This window comes from Trematomus bernacchii, unplaced genomic scaffold (genome assembly GCF_902827165.1).
Source record: "Trematomus bernacchii unplaced genomic scaffold, fTreBer1.1, whole genome shotgun sequence".
NCBI classification, from domain to species: domain Eukaryota; kingdom Metazoa; phylum Chordata; class Actinopteri; order Perciformes; family Nototheniidae; genus Trematomus; species Trematomus bernacchii.
Window position 1 is genome coordinate 21,506,250 of NW_022987973.1, and position 22,345 is coordinate 21,528,594.

Here is a 22,345-nt window from a genome sequence, read left to right on the forward strand (position 1 = left end):
GTTCGTCTTATATCAACAGAGCATTGAGCCCTCTGACTGGTCCATTCACAGCCCTGTGAGTCTTTGACCCCTGACGCCTGTGACCTTCAGTTCTAATAAACCCCTCCTGCAGGCCACCGAGGGGAGATGGTCGCTCGTCCACATCGTGCCATGTCCGCCTCACTCCTCTTCCAGAGCGTGTCACACACTGACGTGCACGTGACGGGACAATCCTGAGCGCCGTTTAATGCGTGAGCGTCGAGGTCTTGATTCGGACTGGCAGCTGCACAGAGGGCCCAGCAGCAGCCAGAGGTAGAGGATCACACAGGCCCAGCACGACGACATCTTCACCAAGAAGGTAGACCAGCTGCCGTGGGTAAAGGTAGTCTCCAAAACTGCTGACTCATAGCTGCAGGAGGACAACACAATTTGAGGCAGGAAAACATAAGTTGCTTAGGGACTGGTGAAAACACATTAATAACCATATATTTTTTAAAGCTATACAGAGATGGTATGAATAATCCCCAGCATTTTATTAAGGTATTAGAAAACACGTGCCAAGTAAAAACCACATTTCACATCCAAGGTTTCTTAACAGCTGACATGGAGAACCCAGAGAAAAGTGGAAGTTTACACTACAGGAGGAAGCTCTCGTGTAAGAAGAAGCTTGAAAGTGAGGCCAAGCTGACAATATTTAAAATCATGCAGTGCCAGTTAAAAAACAAAAAGAGGGTTCTGGAAAATCAGCTGACAGAAATCTGACAAAGATAAGGTGAAGATGAGAAAGGAGGAAAAGAAGGAAAGGAAAGAGGCATCCCCTATCCTTCACTCTTCCAAGTGTCGCGTGATTCCACAGTCTCACAAATGAAATAGAAACACGTTCTTTTTATTTTCTGTGAGGTTGTGCTCAAGACATATTTGGAGTGTCATAACATGGCAATTTTTTAGCCGTTACCAAAATACATCAGGACCCCAGCATCCCTTCTACCCACAATGTGTTTCGGCACATTTGTGTTTTTTTATTTGCATAGTTTTTGTAACTGCAGCGCGTATTATGGCGTACAAATTTCTCCTAATGTAACTTATGTACAATACTTGAGTAAATGTAATTTATTACATCCACCACTACCGGATACACACTCTTACAAAAAATATTCCCTGTCCTTCAGCTATAATACATTACATTACATTACATTGCATTTAGCTGACGCTAATAAAATAATAAAACATATACTACTCTTCACCTTAATTGATCCTTCACTCCCACTATAATTTCCATACATCCCATAGTATAAACTAACCTGAACCAGTTAGTGAGGGTCATCATGACGTACAGCGAGGCCAGGAAGAAGACGAAGTGGAAGAAGAAGTAGCTGTAGGCCACTCTCTGCGTCTCGTTGTGGACAACCTTCTGACAGCCTTTGCTGTCGTCCTCCATCACAAACTCTTCCTCAGCTGAAAAGGAAAATGTGCAACTGTCACAGCCAACTTCAAACATCACTGCATTTATAGTAGATCAATTCAAATGGTGAACTTGTACACACTGCAGGAATCAGAGCTAAATATGGATCCCCAATCTCTCCATGCAGAATTCAATTTAATTTGCAGAACAGCTAAAGACTTATGAGGACAATGTTTTGATGTACTGCCCATCCAGTAGCCTATAGGTTGAAATAGATTTTGAATATACAGTAGGCTACATACTTGTTGAGGGTGCTACTTTCATCAACTTGTATAGCCCTCTAATGGCCACTAAACACTGGTTTAAATAAATATCCTTAAATAGTCAATATGCAAACAACTGTCATGGTTGCAGCAACTAACTGAACACAGAAATGAATTACAGTTTGCCCCGCCACCTTCACTTTAACCCCACCCTCCTTTATAAATAACCTTAGCGCTTGCATTTTCAACATATTGATGCTGAAGATCACAATGATTTTATTCTCCGTTGTCAAGATTTTTGGTAGTGCCTAACTGAGCATCATTCAGACTAATGAATCGGAGCTTTCTTCCAACGTTGTATCCACTTCTCTTTATACATCCACGCGCATACCTGGTCGCAGCAATTAGCAATTTGCGCTTGATGTTATTTGTATTGCCCTGCCTTGTAAAATACAAACAAATACATTTACCTTCAATAATGTTTTTCACCCAGATATGACATTTTCTGTGCCTGAATACTGCAAACATAGATTTTACACAACCTCCAACCTTAGTATCGTCTAGTCCATGACACCATCTTTTTTATTTCTGTGGTTGACATTTCTCCCGCTCTTGTTTGTATGTAAAACGTGCATACATGAAACGAAAGCACAACAATTATCAAAACATAGCTTGAATTGCCTGGATGTTGGACCCTGGACCACCTTCTTGTCTGGCTTTCATCTTAATATTACTGAATGAGTACAATATAGATGCAAAAGTACCCCACCAAGCACCTTTAAGAAAACAGATTTATAATATTAACGTCATCAGAACAAACCTTCCTCCTCCTCAGGGCAGCAGAAGCAGCAGGTGGCTTTCTGGAACTCATAGCGATAAACTTTGATCATCCAAAACGGGCCGAACACCTCTGCCAGGTAGGAAGCTTCATTACTGCGGAGAAATTACATTTGAACACACACATATTTCCTCCTTTAAGAAGATGTAAAGTGTAGTAGTGTTAAAGTTATTTCTGTAATTTATTTTTGGAAACATTATGTTTTATGGTATATGGTCATGACAGTGTCATTATTTAAACATATATGATGTTCATAGAGACGACCCACCATGCAAAGAGGACGCAGCAGTACATGATGGCTGCTCCAATGATGGCCACAGCGTTGCCGTCATTCTGGATGTCATGTTGTCCCACGCTGGGGTAACAGGCGGTCATGTTCATGCCCTGATACACCACTGACAGAGAGCAAAACAGCGTGTTAACTTTCACTGTGTTCTTCAGGAAGAATTGCCTTTGTGCTTCATCTACTTGTTTCTCTTCATGGAAAACAATTGAAGACAACATAATACTGAGAAAACAAATGACATTTTCGGTTATACAGGTGAGTATGATGACTGGCGTACATTTAAAAAATGTCCCAGTTTGGGATCAATAAAGTACATCTTATATTATATAGGTTTTACTGCTGACTCCAGACAAAAGTCTTTACAGATAAACGTACAACACTAGTCTCGTATAGCATCTATGTTTTCTTGGTTAAAGGAAACTAAAAACATGGAAATAGTTTTAGGTGATCAGCTGTTTATAAATCAATTGTTTTGCCTCTTTTTGTAATTGTGTGTGTCTCTGTAGAGTTATTTTGTCTTGCTAGTGATCATTTTGTGTCCGTTTCATACTGTGCTTCTTTGTATTCAATTTGTGTCTTTTCTTGATCATTTTGTGTGTCTTTGTGGTTGTTTTGCCCATGCTTGGTTGTTGTAAGCTTATCGTGGTATCTTTGCAGATTTTTGCTAGATTTTGTAGTTGTTTTTTTATAGTCTTTTAAAATAGACATTCATTTTGTAAGAAAGTAAAAAAACATTAAATGAGAGGCTGATTAGGCCTTTATAAAAACATATTTAAAACATATTTGGAAATGTGGCTCTTGGACAAATGTAGTTGTCTTCCAAGTGTCACTTCAAATGTTTTCTTTCTTTCTCTGTCCTTCCTTTCAAATCCTGGGAAATTCCTGTCTTTCTTGTAAAATATCAGCTGCACTTCTCCTTCAGGGACTCGCTCTCTAAAAGACTCCCCCTCTGGACAACCGCTAGGGTGAACACAGAGTCCTTACAAGCGGAGAACGGAGTAACTGAACGTCACAGCAGGCATAACAACAGCCGGTGTTTCTCGTGTTTTCCCCGGGAAACAAACACAATACACGCAAAAATACACAAACACACACACACATACATACACACACTTGCGAGCTTCCCCCATACCAGTAATCCAAACGAAAATATTTTCCCTCCGCACTATTTTGATCATTTGCTCCGGTAATAACCAATCAGATCGATGGATTCCAGAGAAGAGGAAACTTTGAAGGCCTTTTTCTCAAAATGATGACTTGGTGACAGTCATTATATAATGTGACATATTTTGCTTAATATTTGGAGTACAACAACAATCCTGATATCATTAGAAAGCTAGGAATCTCCTCTTTCCAAGAGTGTATACAACTCAAAATGTGTCTTCGGGTCAATGCGACTGAATTCGATAGAGCAGGTCACATGTACTGTATGCTCACACATGTGCATGCATGTGCAAAGACTGAGGGTCAGTTTCAGTCGGCTGTGGATTCCTGAGAGAAGTTTTTCATTTGTGCGCTGTGTGTGGGGGGTGGAACCTGAACTCAGTGAAAACACTGGCTAATTACAGGACTCAGACTGTTACCTCATCATGACAAACATACACACACACACACACACACACACACACACACACACACACACACACACACACACACACACACACACACACACACACACACACAGGTCAAGAGTCGTCAAGGGAGTGAACATGTCCTGCACTGTGAGTTGTCTTGTCAATAGCACTCTAGACTAATTCTTCCTATCAGAAACGTGTGTGTGTGTGTGTGTGTGTGTGTGTGTGTGTGTGTGTGTGTGTGTGTGTGTGTGTGTGTGTGTGTGTGTGTGTGTGTGTGTGTGTGTGTGTTTGTTGGTGAGGTCATAGAGCAGAATAAGCCTTCCGGGGACAGACTAGGCAAACAAAGGCCTAGGAAGACAGTAACGAGAAAGGATGTCTTTGTCAAACACACACACACACACACACACACACACACACACACACACACACACACACACACACACACACACACACACCCACACACACACACCCACACACACACACACACAGACACAGACATACGTCCTGCATTGAGATGATTGTATGGCAGATTTATGAATTAAAGTAGCTGAGGAAGGAAACTCAGCAAGACTTAAGTGGGAAATTAAATATCATTCAACGGCAGTGTATGAGTGTCTTTGTGTGGGGTGGTGAAAAGGTGTTTCTGTAACAGATTCAGAGTGCATATTTTCTCAACAAGTTGCTACAATGTCCTGCAATGCCCCAGGACTCACACATACACACACCTGCTGTACACACTCATACTATACACTCTCACAGTAGGCCTCCTACAGTATGTTCGATACAAAGAAAGACAGAAAACTTAGTCAGAAGTCACGTTAATATGTTAATTGTTATTTCTTCCAACCTAATATTCAATGGAAATGCAATTTTTGTTTCTTCAAAGATTGACTTCTATATCATTTTGGCATATAATCATCATTAAATGTTTTCTACATCCTCATACTGTTATTGTTATCCCTCCTTTAGCTAAACAACGTTCTATGAACAATATGAATGATCAATATGGAGAAACAACTGACAGAGACATGTCAATCATGGCTTTCTTTTCCCCAAAATATCTGTTTCCATCGCACTTATGTTAGACTCACAGCATTTAAAGTGGACTCCGTTGGCAACAGTTTTACAGCGAGAGAGAAAAAAGGACCGAAGATAAATATCTTAACCCTAAGCCGTTTGTTGCTGTTTTATGTCAAATGTCTTTCTGTGGAGGACAATGATTGGCAGTTAGTGAAGTCCTCAAACACTCCTGAGGCAGAATTCACATCTTCCAATAGATTGATAAAGAGAACTGGATACAGCATTAGGGGGTCCCCCGTTCATTCCTATAAAAGTTGCTCAGTGGCGCATGAAGCCAAAATGGCCTGACTCTTGAGAGCAAAATTACCCATATGTGGCGAAAGTACCCATACGTCGGGCACACTTGAGTTTTCCTTAAGTCCCACAGAAGCTGGAACCATCGAAAGCTTAGTATTCTTTTGCTGGAAAATCACTTAGTTATTGTATTTGCTGTTTAGGTACTGATTCATTTACTGATTTGTCTTACAACTGACTGATAATAACTACAAATCCTAATAAAACGTAGGACTCAAAAGGCCAGGATTTTAATATTTAATTTGCTAAATTTGCAATTGTTTTGATACAGCTAGTATGTTACCTAATATTTTTGCTTGCATTATCTAAGCTCTGTGTGCATGGTTATGCCGGAAGAAGAGAATTATCATTGGATATAAAGTATTGCCTTTTGCTATCTAGAGAAGGACCTGATTTGCTCTAGACTTGGTCTCCACTTGGTCTTTAACTGTATTTGGTCTCAGACTCCCTATGTTTGTCTTGACTACCCAATGTCTATAATACATGTTTGTCTGTTTGCTAGGTTTGTCTTCTTGCCTTTTCTCTGCTTCATAATCTTTGAATGTTGCATAATGCAAGATATAGAAAGAAGCATGTCCCCTTAAATCTGAAGAACACCTGAGACATGAATTACTGCTGTATCTACAGCAACAGTACACCAACAACTGACCTCCTGTGTGTTCCTCAGCTGTATAAACCAGACCAATAAATCACTCTTCATTGCCAACGAGATATTGACAACGAGTTGCACTTTATCTGATTAACATGACGAGCTGTGTGAGGACCTATGTAATGACGCTGCGAGGCGTATTCCTGTGTTATTATGTTGTCAATGGATCCATGAGGAATGTGAAACAAATATCCTCCTGTCTGCCCTCACCACAGGCCACCGGCCCAGCAGGCAGCATGTCAGAGCACATCTTATCCCAGATTATCTGTGTATGTACGTGTGTGAGTGTACGTCTTTATTTGCATGCGTGCCATTAAGATTTAAACCCAGGATAAGACAGGGGCCTCTGACAAGCCTCTGCTCTAATGTCTCAGTCATGTGGAGGCCCTTTGTCTTACCTGGAGCCAGCAGGTGAGTCATTATGAGAAGCAAAGGCAAATTATAGAGGCATTTAAAATAGCTGTGTGTGTGGTTGTGTGTGGTTGTGTGTGTGTGTGTGTGTGTGTGTGTGTGTGTGTGTGTGTGTGTGTGTGTGTGTGTGTGTGTGTGTGTGTGTGTGTGTGTGTGTGTGTGTGTGTGTGTGTGTGTGTGTGTGTGTGTGTGTGTGTGTGTGTGTGTGTGTGTGTGTGTGTGTGTGTGTGTGTGTGTGTGTGTGTGTGTGTGCAGGATGATGGGATGCAGACACACATTTTGAAACATTTCACAATAAGAGGCTTTTATGGTGAAAATAAAGTCTCAAATAAGTTGACTGTATTAAAGTCTATGAAAAAATTACTTTCACTAGTTTTTTTATCTCAGTAAACACTTTCCTGCCGAGTTTATTGTCTCAATTGCTTGTTTCAAATTGTCTTAAAAACGATCAATACAGCGCAATGTTTAGTTTGTTAAATGATGTAGATGATAAAGCGGTGCATGCTTCAGGGCGGGGTTATCTAGTGATTGACAGGGCACTTCCGTGTTGTCCATCATGTGTTTTTGTCCTACAAATGTAAGCTGTAGCTCCACCCTCTTGTGTCTCATCTGATTCCCGAAACCAAGATGGTGACGGCTAAATGTGCCAAACTCAAGTCTTCAAAACCCTGGTAAACAAACAAAAAAAAAAATCTCCATCTACTCCCAAAAAAACCCCTTATAACTTAAATGCTCTAAATTCACCAGCAAGAAGCTTACATCCACACATTTTTGTATTATTTATTTTTTCCTCATTGATGTAATACATTTATTATCAGCATTATCCTGCAGAATAATCAGTAATTCGTCTTCAAGTTTTCTGTTGTTCTGTGTTTGTTTTTGCTTTTGTTGAATCTGCTCGTTCAATTTCAAAAAGTATATTGTTTTCCTTGTAAAAAAAATTATGTTAATTAGTTTCTGTTTAAAATGTATATGAACATAACAATACATTCCAAATGTTATTTCTGTATAGATGTTGTAATATTACAAAGTTTTCGCAAGACTATACGTCATTATAGTCATTCCAATAGAGTTTTGGGGATTTCATTTAATTGAAAGGTTTAATCATAGTATTGTCGGTTGTCAAAACCAAAATAATAAGCTCAAAGAAGCTGAAATGCTTTGTAGAACGGCAGCATTCCCTCTTTCTTTGGTAGATGTTTTAGCTTCCCTTTCCCAAATTCATTTCACCTGAATGTCACTATTGGCCTGAGTTGATTGGAGGTTATTCAGATCACCTGTTTCATTGGCGGGGCAGAGAATGGTATTTCATAATAGTTAGAGGCATTTTGTAATTATTATTATTATAATTATTATTATTATTATTATTATTATTATTATTATTAAGGAGGCGAGTTTTTCTCATTGTGAGGTCACTGTCAGTGTAGGCCTTTACTATTTGATTATCTTTGAATTGATAAGGTGAGGTCTGTGTGTCAGTGTTAATGCTGGACACATGTTCAGTGGAGCTGCACAGATCTGCTGCTGTGCTCCTGCTCTCTGTCTGTTGGTTAGCGTACCTTTTTCTGGCGGGCGGCTGGACAGCGCAGAGAAAGTGAGATACATGACGTAACAGCTGATGATGGAGGCCTGGAGGAGCCCCGACCGAGGCTGCTCTGCAGGGACAGAGAGAGGAAGTCAGGGTCAGAGTATCCAGCACATACAATATATAATACTTTGCTTTTACAGCCCAAAACACACAACGATGCAAAGATTGGGACCTTATCAAAACTGGGAAAACAACAGTGGAAAAAAAGTGCATTGCCATCCATTGGTTTACTGTTAACAAGAGTAAAGAAGAGACATTGAGTCATTAACAATAACATGCTAATTAGATTCTGCTTATTTTTTTTATACATACATGAAAATCAGGATAAAAACACGAATTCTCATGCAATAAAAAATAAAAGAAAACATCAAGCCTGAATTGGACTGAAATGAGTACTGAAAACGCTCCAAATATGGAGATATGTACACAGTCGGATTTTGGGATATTTGGATAATAATTGGATATCAATACCGATGCATTGTCACATAACAGCTGCTACTAGTTTAATCTTTGAAAATGTGTAATCCCCAAATGATCATGTATTGGTAAAATCATCTGCATAGTTACATGCAACAATAGTTACAATATTACAATAACAATATTTCCCTCTGAAATTCAACATATAGTCTAGTAAAGTAAAGCATCATATACTTATAAATGTTTATTGTTACTCTCATCTCAGTAAGCAGCTGTATGTAAGTCCCAGACATGTGCAGACAGAGCATGGCTTTACTGAACAGTGAATATTAGCTCACATCTAATTATTATTATTATCTGCAGCAGCACTGGTTTCCACAGGGGGATGTTTGCATAGCTGGAGATGAACTAAGTGTTATTTCACCGCTGCACATCGATGACAGACACGCGAGTTGTGTTTCATCAACTCACTCTGCTTCACGCACGGTGTGACGGCAATGAAGGACATGAGGCCGCAGAGCCCCAGGTTGATCCACAGCAGGGCCTTGTTGAACTGGCAGGCCACGGGGTGTGTGTAGTACTTGTACATGAAAGTGAAGGCCATGGTGGCGATAGTGTAGAAGAAGAGGGTGGCACACATCACCGCGATATACCAACGCTTGTTCTCTGCTGCTCCGGTCAACCTGAGGTGGGGGGACAGAGAGAGGGTTGCAGCTTCAGGTGTGTTTTTAGTACTGCTTCACAAACACCTGTTCACACATTTAAGATGAATATTGTTAAAATGTAGGTCAGAAGTGACGTTTTTATCATGAGCATTTCATTGCATCCTAAAGGGACCCTCAATCTTTATGCATTATATGGTGATATAGATAAATGGACTGCATCTATATAGCGCTTTTCCATTCTTCACAACCCTTCAACATACTCTTACATCCACAGAATTAGAATTCAACCTCTTGAATCATGGCTGGATCAATAAAACAAGGTAGCAACGACCAAAACCAAAATGGCGACAGCCAAAATGCCTAACTAGAAGCTTCAAAACGGCAGTCCACAAACAATGGGTGCATCCACTTCTTATATACAACCTATGATCTGGACACAAACCGGGACTTAAGGGTTTATGTTTGGAACACCAACCCCTTCCCCAACATTGGACTATAATGTAGTCTAAAATGTGGGACACATGGGGACATTCATTCATATTGGACCAGTCTATTGGCCTGTGACCTCTGAAAGTATTCCGGAACACACATAGGAAATAAGCAGGGGATTAGTATAGTCTGAAAATAAAAATGTGGAGGAAATTATATTATTTTCCACTCTTTTAACCACCATTCTGAGTAATGAGAGAATCAATTCGATTTTTTTGATAAAGTCAGTGATATATAAGGTAAAAAATGGAAACCCGAAACATAACACACATATGTGGATAGACAAAATCTCCCTCCAAAACTATGAGCATTACACTACTGAGATCTTCTGGTTTCAGCCGTCCACCAGATGTTGGATTCCCAGCCTGGATTGATTCTCATTCAGCTACAACGACATAGGGAGGGTCCAACTCTGATGTTTGTGATAAAGTCTGGCTCGTTCCAGTTCACCCTGAAGGTGTTGGATGGGGTTGAGGTCGGAGCTCTCTGCAGACCAGTAAAGTTATTCAAAATCAAATTGGAAAGCATTTTTTGCATGGAGCTGGCTTTGCACACAAGGACATAATCATGATGAAAAGGGTGAGAGACAAACTTAAAGGTCTCCTATCATGCTATTTTTAGGCATATATTATGGGTCTCAGATATATAAAAAATATATAAAAAACATGTATATGATGTGTTTAGCTAAGAATACCAAACAGATCATGCATTTCAGACATCCCTCATATCCCTCTGTTTCAGCCCTGTAATACCCCTTTCACACCAACGGTGTTTCAGGGCCGGTTCGGTGCTGGTGCTTGAAAAGCACCGGGTTTTCCTGTTCACACCGCAGCGGAGCAGCGTCATAGCTCCGGAATCCGGTTCGTTTCGAGCACCAAAAAGTTGTCCGTCTAGAAGCAAGAACCGCATACGTCACGCTTACGTCGGAGGGGGGCGAGATTAACCTGAGCTAACACTTAAGGCGAGTACGGCAAATAAAAGTTGTAACAAGCAGTAGTGCTGAGCAAAGTGACTAGAACGCAACCACACACTTGTTAAAAAAAACACACTTTATAAAGTCAGGCAACACTAACCAGGCTTCGTGTGATTCTGTTTATTTGTACCTTACTTTGACCATCCGTTCGCTGTTATTGATCATTGTGGAGAGCAGGCAGACGTTTTGTTTGTTATTATAGCAGCTATCGGATGGAATCAATACATGGGCTGCACAGGTTGTCATGTCCGACTATCACAAGTAGAATCATAATGAAAAATACGTCGGTAAAAAGTGCCTGTAGAAAACTGCTTAGCAAGTAGTCAGTTTAGCTTCGGTTGCTATGCTAACATCACCCATGTTATACCAGAGAAAACTTTCATAACAGCGTTGTGATGCCAAACAGCGTCAATTCAGACTGACACCAAACAGCGTCAATTCAGACTGACACACATTCACTTAAGGGGAACTGGGGATATGTATCAGCTGCTTGTGTGACAGTCAGACAGTGAATACTTTAGAGCCGTGTGAGCTAACCCGGAGCTAACGGGAGAATACACTCCCGTTGAAGAGCAGCCGGCCAGCACTGCAGCGGTCGGTAAATGCCGCTGAAACACATTAATAAACAATGAACCACGGCACTCTGGAGAAAAGTATAAGGTTGGAGAAGTCGTTATTTAATTTAATCTGGCTTCGTATGATTAAAAGCAACGCAGTCCCCGGCCCGTTGTTGTGAGGTGAGCTCCGGCGTTGGGGAGAAACTCAGCGACGTAAACTGTGACGTCATGACGCAGCAGCGGCAGCACCAGTCGGGCTCTGAGCGGTGTGAAAAGAGCCGGCGCTAAACCGAAGAACCGGTTCTGAACCAGAAAAGCTCTAGCACGGAGCTTGAACCGGAGTTGCGTTGGTGTGAAAGGGGCATTAGAGAACTGCAGGTTCGGGGTCCTTAGCTTGAATGCCTGCTCAGAATTCTACTGGCAGATGCACCTAAATGCTGCAGTGATTAAATGCCATATCATGTTCCAAATACATCAAGGATTATTTCTGAAACAGTATGGAGCTCAAATGCTTTTTCTCTTGCCGGTCTACCACAAGGTGAGTTTTTTTTTTTATTTCCTGCTTTTTTACACATACTCTCTCCAGTACAGCTTAGCTCTGAGTGTTCGCTAATGTAAACAAAGACCATATTACGGGCATTGTTTCTGATAGCAACTTTCTGATAGTGCCATGGGTCCGCATTTCCGATATTATGTCATATCGGCAGCAAATCTGGATCAGCTCCGTTGTACCCCCGTTTTTAAAGATTTGTGTACGGAGGAAAAGAGAGAGGGTTTTATTTTCTGACGCTGCGTGAGTTCCCTGACACACCGGGGACACATATTTATGTATAAAAGACATCAAAACATGCATTTTGCATAATAGGTCCCCTTTAAACTCAAGCCATGCAGCTGAAAGAATAGTACTCTGAGTGAAATGATTCTTATTGTAAAAAGTATCATTTGTTTATGTAGGATTGTTTCGGTGTAGATGATATAAAGAGGACATAATAATGCTCATTTTCAAGTTCATGTTTGTATGTTGTGTCTCTACTGTGACATGTCTCCATGCTTTAATGTTCAAAAAGCTCTCTATTTTCCTCATACTGCCTGTGCTGCAGCACCTCTTTTCACCCTATGTCTGAAACCAGAGCCCAGTCTGCTCTGATTGGTTAGTTGTCCTGCTCTGTTGTGATTGGTCAACCGTCTAGAGATGTCCCGCCCCTTAGCCTATCACTTACAATGTGTTGGAGCGCTAGCCAATAGAAGGGTGAGTGATACGTAGTGATGTCATTATCTTATGGAAGTAAACAAAGGTGTCAAATTGAGGCATTTCAGGCAGGGGGAGTGTGTGGGAGAGAAACTCCCTCTGGAGGGATCTTTGGGATTGTAATCTTTGCAGACCATTCACATGCACAAAAAACTATTTAACACACTACAGGAACATCCCCAAAAAGCATTATAGGGCCCCTTTAAAAAGCCCTACATGAGAAAACTTCAATATATTTAAATACATATATATCTTTGTATTGAGGGCAGTTTTTTTCATGTATCACCAGTTTGTCTTGCACATTTAATAAATGTGCTAAATAAGGATTTATAACCGTATGCAACCACATATTTAATCATGACATATTTTAGGACGCTCTCACTCACCAGTTGTTGTTCCAGGTGTGCGCAAAAGCTGTGATGAGGATGAGCTGGATGAGGATGAAGGCAAATCCCCCCACCACACCCACATAATGCCAAGCTGAGGGAAGAGAGGGAGAGAAAACCATAAAGGTTGATTTATCTCAGGGAAGTGAAAGAGGGAGAACTAATCAAAGAGAGAGATAAAGACAAAGAGAAGCAGCTGTGAATAATAAATCAGCTCTGATATCAGGCTTGTTTCACATTCAGGTTTATTGTTCCCAAACAAAGTGAAATGAAGCTGTAGAGATGTATGGTCCAATCATTCACAGCAGTGAGTCATATAAAGTGTTATTAGGTGTTCAGGAGTGGCTCTCTGCTGTCCTCTAGCAGCACCCAGGAGGAGGTGCACTAACACCATCATCACCATCACGTTTGTTCTCAGTATGGATTTATTTTCCCTGCAGTTTCTCACCATGCAGGAAGGACTCTGTGGGGATGAAGAAGGCGGCCATGCACATCCCGAGCAGAGTGATCAACTTCAGGAACCAGAAACTGCAGGAGACACAACAGAAATAAGGGTTATTAATATTGTCTCTGTTTATGTCACATTTTTCTTTATTTGTTTGTTATTTGTCTTCTTCTTATACACATAACTCTGTGGGTTACACAAATAATGGTAAAAGCCATAGAAAGTGTATTATTACTACATGATTATACCATTTAGACCACAAATGGGGTCTTTTTTATATGACGACTGACCAGTGTGAAATAAAAATGTACATCATAATTGTGTAACTTGCTTGAGTTGAGTAGTGCTTGTAAAAACATATAAAATATAGTTTGACTACTGTTTAAAATCCAAATAAAGTATTCAACCAATGTACTTATGAAGTTATAAACATGCGTCCTTATAGGAGGCAAAGAGGGTCCAAGATGGTACTTTTCAAATATAGATTCAATTTTAAAATATTGAAGTCTGGTTTGTCAGTAAAAAAGAAATGTTATACATCAAACAAACAAGTAATTTGGAAGACTAATCATTCAGAAAGAAATATTCTGTGTTTACAGCAGGACAACAGATTTTTGATCAATATTAAAATAATTTTGAAACAGTTAAGAGATTGTTTCATGACTATAAGAATTAGCATATATTGCATATTTGTATACCAAGAGTATTTGCTGACCTACATTCTTATTCTACATTTAGATCTATAACGTTTCAGTGATATTTGTGAATACATTTCTATGATCAAAGAGGTTTTGAGTCTGTACTGATACCCCTGCAGGTCCATGTGTCTCTGTCTGTCCCTATAGAGTTCACCCAAGGTTTCAGAGGGCCACTGGGTTACTCTGCCATAACAAGCACAAAGAGCCGTAACCTTTGCCAAAGACTCTGGTAGATTTATAGCAGTGAGGATGAACAATCCACTCTGTCAAATCCTAATCTGAGTGTTACCAGCGCTCTAATCGGCTGTAATGGAAAGTGTGACAACAAAAGGCTTTAAATAGACCAGCAGGCGGGGTCAGGAGGTGACCAGAGAAGGACAACAACAACTAGTCTTTACACACTGTCCTATTTTAAGATGTGTTTATTTCAAGAGGGGCTTGGACTATTCTGGATGGGCAACCTACTGTATTCTGATTCAGGAAAAAAAACATCCTGTAAGATATTTCAGAGAAAATTCCAGTGCCTTTGGTGGTTCATTTTCAAATTCGAAGTTTTCAAAGAAGCTAAAAGGAGCGGACATCTTCACCCCTTTATGTCTTAGTGAATGATCCCATTTTGTCAGCAGGTTTAATAAAAAACACACAAATCCACCAATACCAGCAGTCAGGACTGTTATGCTGCGTTCATGTGCAAGTACAAAAGTCATGGATTTAAATACTCTGAAAAATCAGTCTCAATTTTTGTTTTGTTTTCTCAGTAGGAACATGTTGTGAGGCGTACTGTGCGGCACTGACCCGTTGTGTATGAGCGCTCTGTAGTCCTGACTGGACTTCACGTCTATGAGGAAGATGGCCATCATCAGGTAGAAACAGGAAGTGCCGAAGCACACTCTGTAGACCGCCGAGTAACCCACCAGCATCTCACAGTGACCCCCGCCGTGCGCCTGGTCACACACCATGTTGAAGAAAGGCACCTGACACACACACACACACACACACACACACACACACACACACACACACACACACACACACACACACACACACACACAGACACAGACACACACACACACACACACACACACACACACACACACACACACACACACACACACACACACACATATGTTTTTATCTATTTTCATACTCAAAGCTGTCAGCAAAAGTTATAAATAAATCAACCGACTACCAACTTTATGGCCTTTGTGCTGATAATAAACAGGTTCAGTCAGGAAATAAGGTAGAGTGAGGGGTACGACCTCCTTGAGTCACATTATAGTAACTCTGTTTTGTTTGGTTCTCATGTCTTGTGGCCTGTTGACCTGCAGCAAATCAGTGTATAATCATCATATTTGGCCCCTGCCAATTCTAATTGAATAATTACTTTACTGTATGTTATTTTCTGTCAGAAATGTTGTACAGAATAGTTATAGAGTTCTGTTAATGAGATTATTGATTGTTTTGGTTATAGTTCAGTACATTGATTTGATTTGCTTTATAGAGGATGAGATGTAGGGCTCACATTTTCCCTGACGAGCTCAGAGACGGTGCGGGACAGCATGAGGCAGGAGACGGCGCAGCTCATGATGTGGAACAGGGTGTACATGATCCGCGTGGTGGTGGACGATTGCACCGGAGGACAGAAGGCACAGCAGAGCGAGCAGGGAGCCGGTCCACAGCAACAGCAAATCTGAAGAGGAGGAGAGGAGAGAGGCAGATCAGCATCTCACACAAACACAACAACCAGTCTGACAACCAGGAAACACCAGAGGTCGTTGTTAGGCTATAGCCTTTGCACTCAGGTGTACATGAAAGAAATTGATCATTGTGACAATTTTCCAACTGACAGTTTCTCCTGCAACTTGCACAGAATGAACAGCGTGAACATGTAATACTTTTTTGTGGCATTTTAAAAAAAAAAGCATACATTTAAATCTTTGCTTTTGGGGGAAGGTATCAAGTGTTTTTAAGTCAGGTCCAAAGCCCAATTCCAAGTGGAAGTCATCGGTGTTCACAGGCAGCTCAAGTTGCAAGTCTTTAAAAAAAAAAGAGTTGAGTCTAAAAGTCATCAAATGTGTGACTTGAGTCGAGGCGTGTACTTGAGTTGAGTACAGGCCTCTGAAAAACACACCTTCAAACGTAAGAGGGTGACAATAAGTAAAATAAATGTACTATATATTTTTTTAAGCAAAAAGACAACTGCGTTATCCATCCCATGTGATGTATGGGGTTGGATGTAGTGTTAGAGCATACATGTCAAACTCAAGGCCCGCGGGCCAAATCCGGCCCGTGGTGGATTTAATTTCGGCCCGCAGGATAATTTCTAAATACTATTAGATATGGCCCACCGGTATATGGCACGCACACCTTCACTCAATCCTGAGGATTTCCTCAGCTCAGAGCCTGAGCCCAAACATTGATGAACTTGCATCCTAGATGAGATGCCAAGTATCTGGCTTGAACTAGCATCACAGAGCAGCACACTGAGCACTTTTTTTCTTGCAACAATAGGGCATGTTTGATTTTTTCTTTGAGGGAAATTGTTTTTTTAAGCTGTTGTTGGCCTCTGGAAAAATATAATCATAAGAAAGGACTCTGGAAAAATAGAGCCATAAGAAATTAATGCAACGGATTTTTGATTGATTTAATGTTTAATGTTGTTTTTATGGGCGGGAGTGGTTCAGTCTGTAGGGGATTGGACTTTGGACCGAAGGGTTGCCGGTTCCCGTCCCCGATCGGACCAAAAAATACGGAGTGTGGACTGGTACTGGAGAGGGCCCAGTTCACCTCCTGGGCCACTGCCGAAGTGCCCTTGAGCAAGGCACCTAACCCCCAACTGCTCACTGGCGCCGGCTAGACTGGCTGCCGCCGCTCTTACCTCTCAACTGCATGTGCATGTGTGTGTATTTGTATATGTATGTGCATGTGCATGTTCTAAAAAGTGTATACTGTGTGTACTGCATGACCTGTATAAAAATGCATGTGTGTGTACGACAGAGTGGAAACTGAATTTCCCCCTCGGGGGATTAATAAAGGTCCATCTTCTTCTTCTTCTTCTTATAGACAATCATTTAAGCTTTGTTAGTTCAAGGTTTAATATGTGCAATAAGTTCATTTCAATAAGTTTTGCAATAAACATTGAACCAGTCCGGCCCTCGACTAGTACCGATTTTAAAATGTTGGCCCACTGTGTATTTGAGTTTGACACCCCTGTGTTAGAGGATCTTTCAACTCTTCATTGTACATTCTTACATTAAAATGGTGACAAATGAAGAATCAACATAAAATCAACATCAAGCGAGATATTTCACGAGATATTCCCTCAGCCAGCCCCCCCTGAAATATTTCGACATAACTCACATTACAATTTGTTGCATCACATACAATATGACACCCAAATCAGTGAAAGACACAAGCAGTGTTAAATTCAACACGTACTAAAGGTATGATGCTGTGTATCATTCTGATAAAGGACATCCTGTAGGTTTCAGACTACCCTTCACAGCACTCAAACAGCAAATGAACAGTACTATTTGATTTCCTTTGTGGACGCATGCATGGCTCCAGGAATTTAAACTCATGTTGTCTAAAGATTGTGGAGGTCACTATCTTAGACAGCTTTCACTGACAGTGTTTGGATTTCTAGATTAACTAATGAGTCCAACGGCATCATGCCGGTTCTGATTCTGATTAACCTGGGCTGGGAACAGTGGTGGAAACACTGAAAAAGCTGAAACGTTGATTTTAATTACATGTATTATGTCAACAGATTTCACATAACTGTAGTAGGTCAGTTGAAAGCAATAATATTAAGTTTAAATAAACAATATGGGTTCAACCTAATACATTTAATTAAAGTCAACGTTTCAATTTGCTCAGAGTAGTAACAAAGTACATTTACACAAGTACGCTAGTTAAAGGGGACCTATCATGCAAAATGCACTTTTGTACATCTTTTATACATGAATATGTGTCCCCGGTGTTCCAGGGAACTCCCCAAGTGTGAGAAAACACAACCCTCTCTATTTTCCTCCATACCCAAATCTCTAAAAAAGGGGCTGCAACGGATCTGATAAAAACTGATCCAGATTTGAACACTGTCCTGACGTCAGGACAGTGGCGCTACGGCTATTGGGCCAACTCCACCAATCAGGAGGAGACAGCCACGGCCATTGCCGTTCGAAAGCGCTGGAGACGCTGTAGTACATATGCCAGGCCAGTAGATGGTGCTGTTCTCACTGAATCTGCCCTTGCAGAGCAGAGCTATAAATTGTCAAATTGAGCAAAATGAGGCATGGCTAAAATGCATGATCTGTTTGGTATTTTGAAAAAAAAAAAGTATAAATATGCCTTATATAGGTATGGTCCTACACTATATTATTCAAACATAGCATGATAGGTCCACTTTAAGTACAATTTTGAGGTACTGAGTATTCTCAGTTTATGCTACATTAAGACTTTAATAAACTACAATTTATTTGACAGCTTTTAGTTGCTAGTTACTTTTTAGATTTAGATTATTAGCTAATACAAAATATAAAGCAATTATTAAATTAAAAAAACTATTTTTATTAAGTATTTTTGAAATTAAGTATTTCTACTTTTACTTAAGTAAAAACTCTGAGTACTTCTTCCACCGCTGGCTGGGAACGACTGGATAAGCCCATCACTGCTGATCCTGAACTAAATCTAAGCAGCCAAAAACCTGCATGCACTGTCTGAAGCTGCAGCAACTCTGCAGATTACAGGCTGAATCAGCAGATAGAAAAACTGTTTCAGCGATGTGAATGCGGTATTGCACATGAAGTAAAAGTCATTCTAGGACAAATATGTCTCTACGCGCAGCACATAATCTGACGAATGATGCAGAGAAGATTATACAACATATTTATGTGGAAGAGCATACTGAATAAAAATAGAGCTTTATTCATGTACAGTACCTCAAACATGAAACATGATAAAAGGGACAATTTGTAAAAATAGTTCTCATGAGAACATGAGATTTAGTCAGATATGATACGTGGACCAATTGGTGCTTCATTTGTATGTTTCCAACCTGAAACAAAATCACTGATTATTCAACCTCTCAATTTATTCCATAATCCTAAATTAATATTTGATGTGTTTGTCTCTCATACATAGGCCCTGTGGCTGAATACACACTCAGAGATATGGGTATTTTATTGAATAATATTTGATGTTCTACAGACTGAACAAAACAGTCTCTTTGCTGAATATTGGCGCTGTGCAATTTGAAATTGTAATTACATAGTGAAATATAAAACTCTGGTGCTTTGAGGACTTCCAAGCTGCACTGAGTCATCTTAAAAAACAGGTGTTTTTATTATGTCTCTAACCACTGCATATGTCCAACCTACTTTAAGGTTTATAATGCAGGATTAATACTATTAATATTAGTGAAGTTGTTGCAGTAATTGCGAGGGCTTAGATCTGCAGATTAACACTCGGTATAATACAGCGGGTCATTCAGTATATATAGGTCAAAGAGAAGCAGACTGACATAAGAGCCACATGCAGAATGGTATTTCCCAGACCCTGCTGGTTGTTTGTATGATTACAAGATCTTAAAAGATCTTGAAGTGTTTAAGAAGTTAATCTGAGAGTTTAGCCTGCATGAATCACCAATTAATGCCCCAGTGATCCAATTTACCTTCCATGATATAAAGCTGTGTAATAAAGAGGACGGACTGTGTGAACGTAGCAGAGGTCATTTTTTAATAAGTATAAATGGTCCCATTCATTATTGTTGGTGACATTCTACATGTAGTTTTCAACAGTTACTTTAGTTGTTCCACCGTCCGCCATTTTTTCTACTTACTGCAAAGAACTCACTTTGATAATCTTTGGTAACTGGGGAAAACCAACTCTTCCTGTATTGGTTGAGCAATGGTTGACGCACTTACTTCGTGCCATGAATGGAGGTTTAATTCCCCAGGATCTTGTACCCAGGGACTGACTGTATTGCGATGTGCAAGCTAATGTAAACACGGATTGTCCTTATTGTGCAGACATTACATTGTGCAATCAACATTTACTTCATGTCAATGAGTTAAAACAAAAAATAAGGGGTGTTATGTCAGGAACTCATTGACACATTAACTTCCTTAAGCTCTTAAAGAATATGTTGTTCTTTTAATTCATTTAACCTATGTTTATTATTTAGATTTAAATGTTTTCTTTCCTTAAGCTGCATTCACATCATAGGTAGTAAAACGACAACCAATCAGATGACAGCTGTATGTATTGGCGCAATCCAGCAGAGGAGAATTTAACCGATTGTTTTCCCTGTGAGGCTCTGCGCCCAACCTGCGGTGAGCAAAGAGAAACTTGCCAATTCATGTGAATGGAGCTTCAACTTGACTACATATAAGGTTATTCAAAAACTTTAATAGACTTTATATTGTCGCTAATATTTGTATTTTTTTCATGTAAAACTTGCTAACTAAGTAACCTAAATGTAATCTATTCTGTAAAGAATGTATTAACTCATGTTAGCAGCTCTGTAACACTGTTGGCACACAAGTGCGTAAACTCAATGCTAACATGCTAACATGCTAACACACAATGACAATGTAAGCAGCAATTATGATGTTTACTATGTTCATCATCTTAGTTTACCGTGTTAGCATGCTAACATTTAAAATGTAGCACTAAGGACAAATTACAGCTGCTGTGAATGAATGAAGTTATTGGTGATAAACCAACGTATTGGATCGATTTTCAGCAGATTTCTTTTCTTGATTGATGCTGAGCGGAACAGTATGCCTGCATAAAAAGTCATGGCAATTCATACGAATAAATATTTCAGTGGGGCCAGACTGACTCTTCCATCCATAGAGCCACAACATTAGCATTGTAATTTCTTCTTCTGTACACAGATATTTGAAGGGTGAAAACCTTTTTAAATGCATTAATGAGCCTCACTTTTGCACTGCCACAAAACTCACTAGCACCAAATGTAGATTCATCCGCTGACAAGTGCACTATCTCTTTCTTCTTACGTTTTTCACTTCTAAGTACCTTAGTTCTTTGCTTCACTAAACTTTAAAAAGACTACATGTTATTGTAACCCAATATTTATGGAGTCTGTATGAACCTATGGGCTTACAGCTAAGTGCCACAGACATTGTAGGAAAGCTAGAAAATGTAGACTAACTTTTTCAAAACTGTTTTGTTTTTCCCGCAAGTGTTTCCATCAGTTGAACACAAGTCAACGTTTGTCAGTGATAACACAGTGGTGCTGGTGGAACCACTTTTACCTTTAAAAATATTTTTTCAATCAAAAATAGGTTACATTGTTATAGATTTTACTTCAAAACACAGTACAACATTAAAATGCTGTAATTGAATACATGAGTGATTATAATCCAACAATATAGGTAGTTACATTTTGTGATAATAATTCTAAACTTTTATTTTGAAAGCATGACATGAACCTGTAAAGGAGTATATTCATATTGCAAATTTTACTTAAATAAATATCTCAATACTTTGTCCAACACTGAATGATATCTTCATTTAAAAATATCTCACAATATTTCTATTGAACAATAAATAACAAATCCCTTATCCAGTATTCCAGTTAATGACATAAAGTCAAGAGGTAATCAATTATCATCTACTATGAAAATACGCTATTATCTTAAATAATAAACTGACTGTTTACAGAAACTTCTATCATCCTGCGCGGCTGCTCATCAGCTCTCACCTGATAGGCCACCATGTTGAGGAAGTAGTTGTAGACGCCGCTGCGATTCATCCCCTGAGACGCCGACATTGTGCCACTAAACTGCTTTTCATCGGCCACTCTACATTTGGCCATCAACTTCCAGCACCAACAGGTTTTTTTTTTCTCAAGAGTGACTACAAAGATGGCATCCTCAAAGAGGCCGGATCACAACTTCTCACAGGCCTGACGATGGAAGTAAAAAGTAAAAAGAGCCCAGCAGGTTGCCTCACATGCTCTTTATTCTGGATTAGCAGTAAATCTATTCCGGCCGGGCTCCCTGCGGCCGAAAGCCTCAGCATGAGCACCAAGTCCGGCTGCTCTCAGTCCAGCCTCACAGGGGAAGAAGTTG

The 22,345-nt window shown here is 39.9% G+C and overlaps 1 protein-coding gene across 1 annotated transcript; it reads right to left on the minus strand.

Annotated features, from left to right (window-relative positions):
• Nucleotides 1-109: 109 nt before the first annotated feature.
• On the minus strand, nt 110-22,089 carry serinc4 (serine incorporator 4). The gene is made up of 11 exons (XM_034116646.1): nt 21,976-22,089; nt 15,769-15,936; nt 15,042-15,220; nt 13,552-13,631; nt 13,104-13,197; nt 9,256-9,467; nt 8,339-8,434; nt 2,751-2,877; nt 2,465-2,577; nt 1,281-1,434; nt 110-388 (listed from the first exon to the last, which is right to left on the minus strand). Exons 1-11 carry the CDS (start codon nt 22,087-22,089, stop codon nt 181-183), a joined length of 1,545 nt encoding a protein of 514 aa, XP_033972537.1. The 3' UTR covers nt 110-180.
• Between the last annotated feature and the right edge of the window lie 256 nt (nt 22,090-22,345).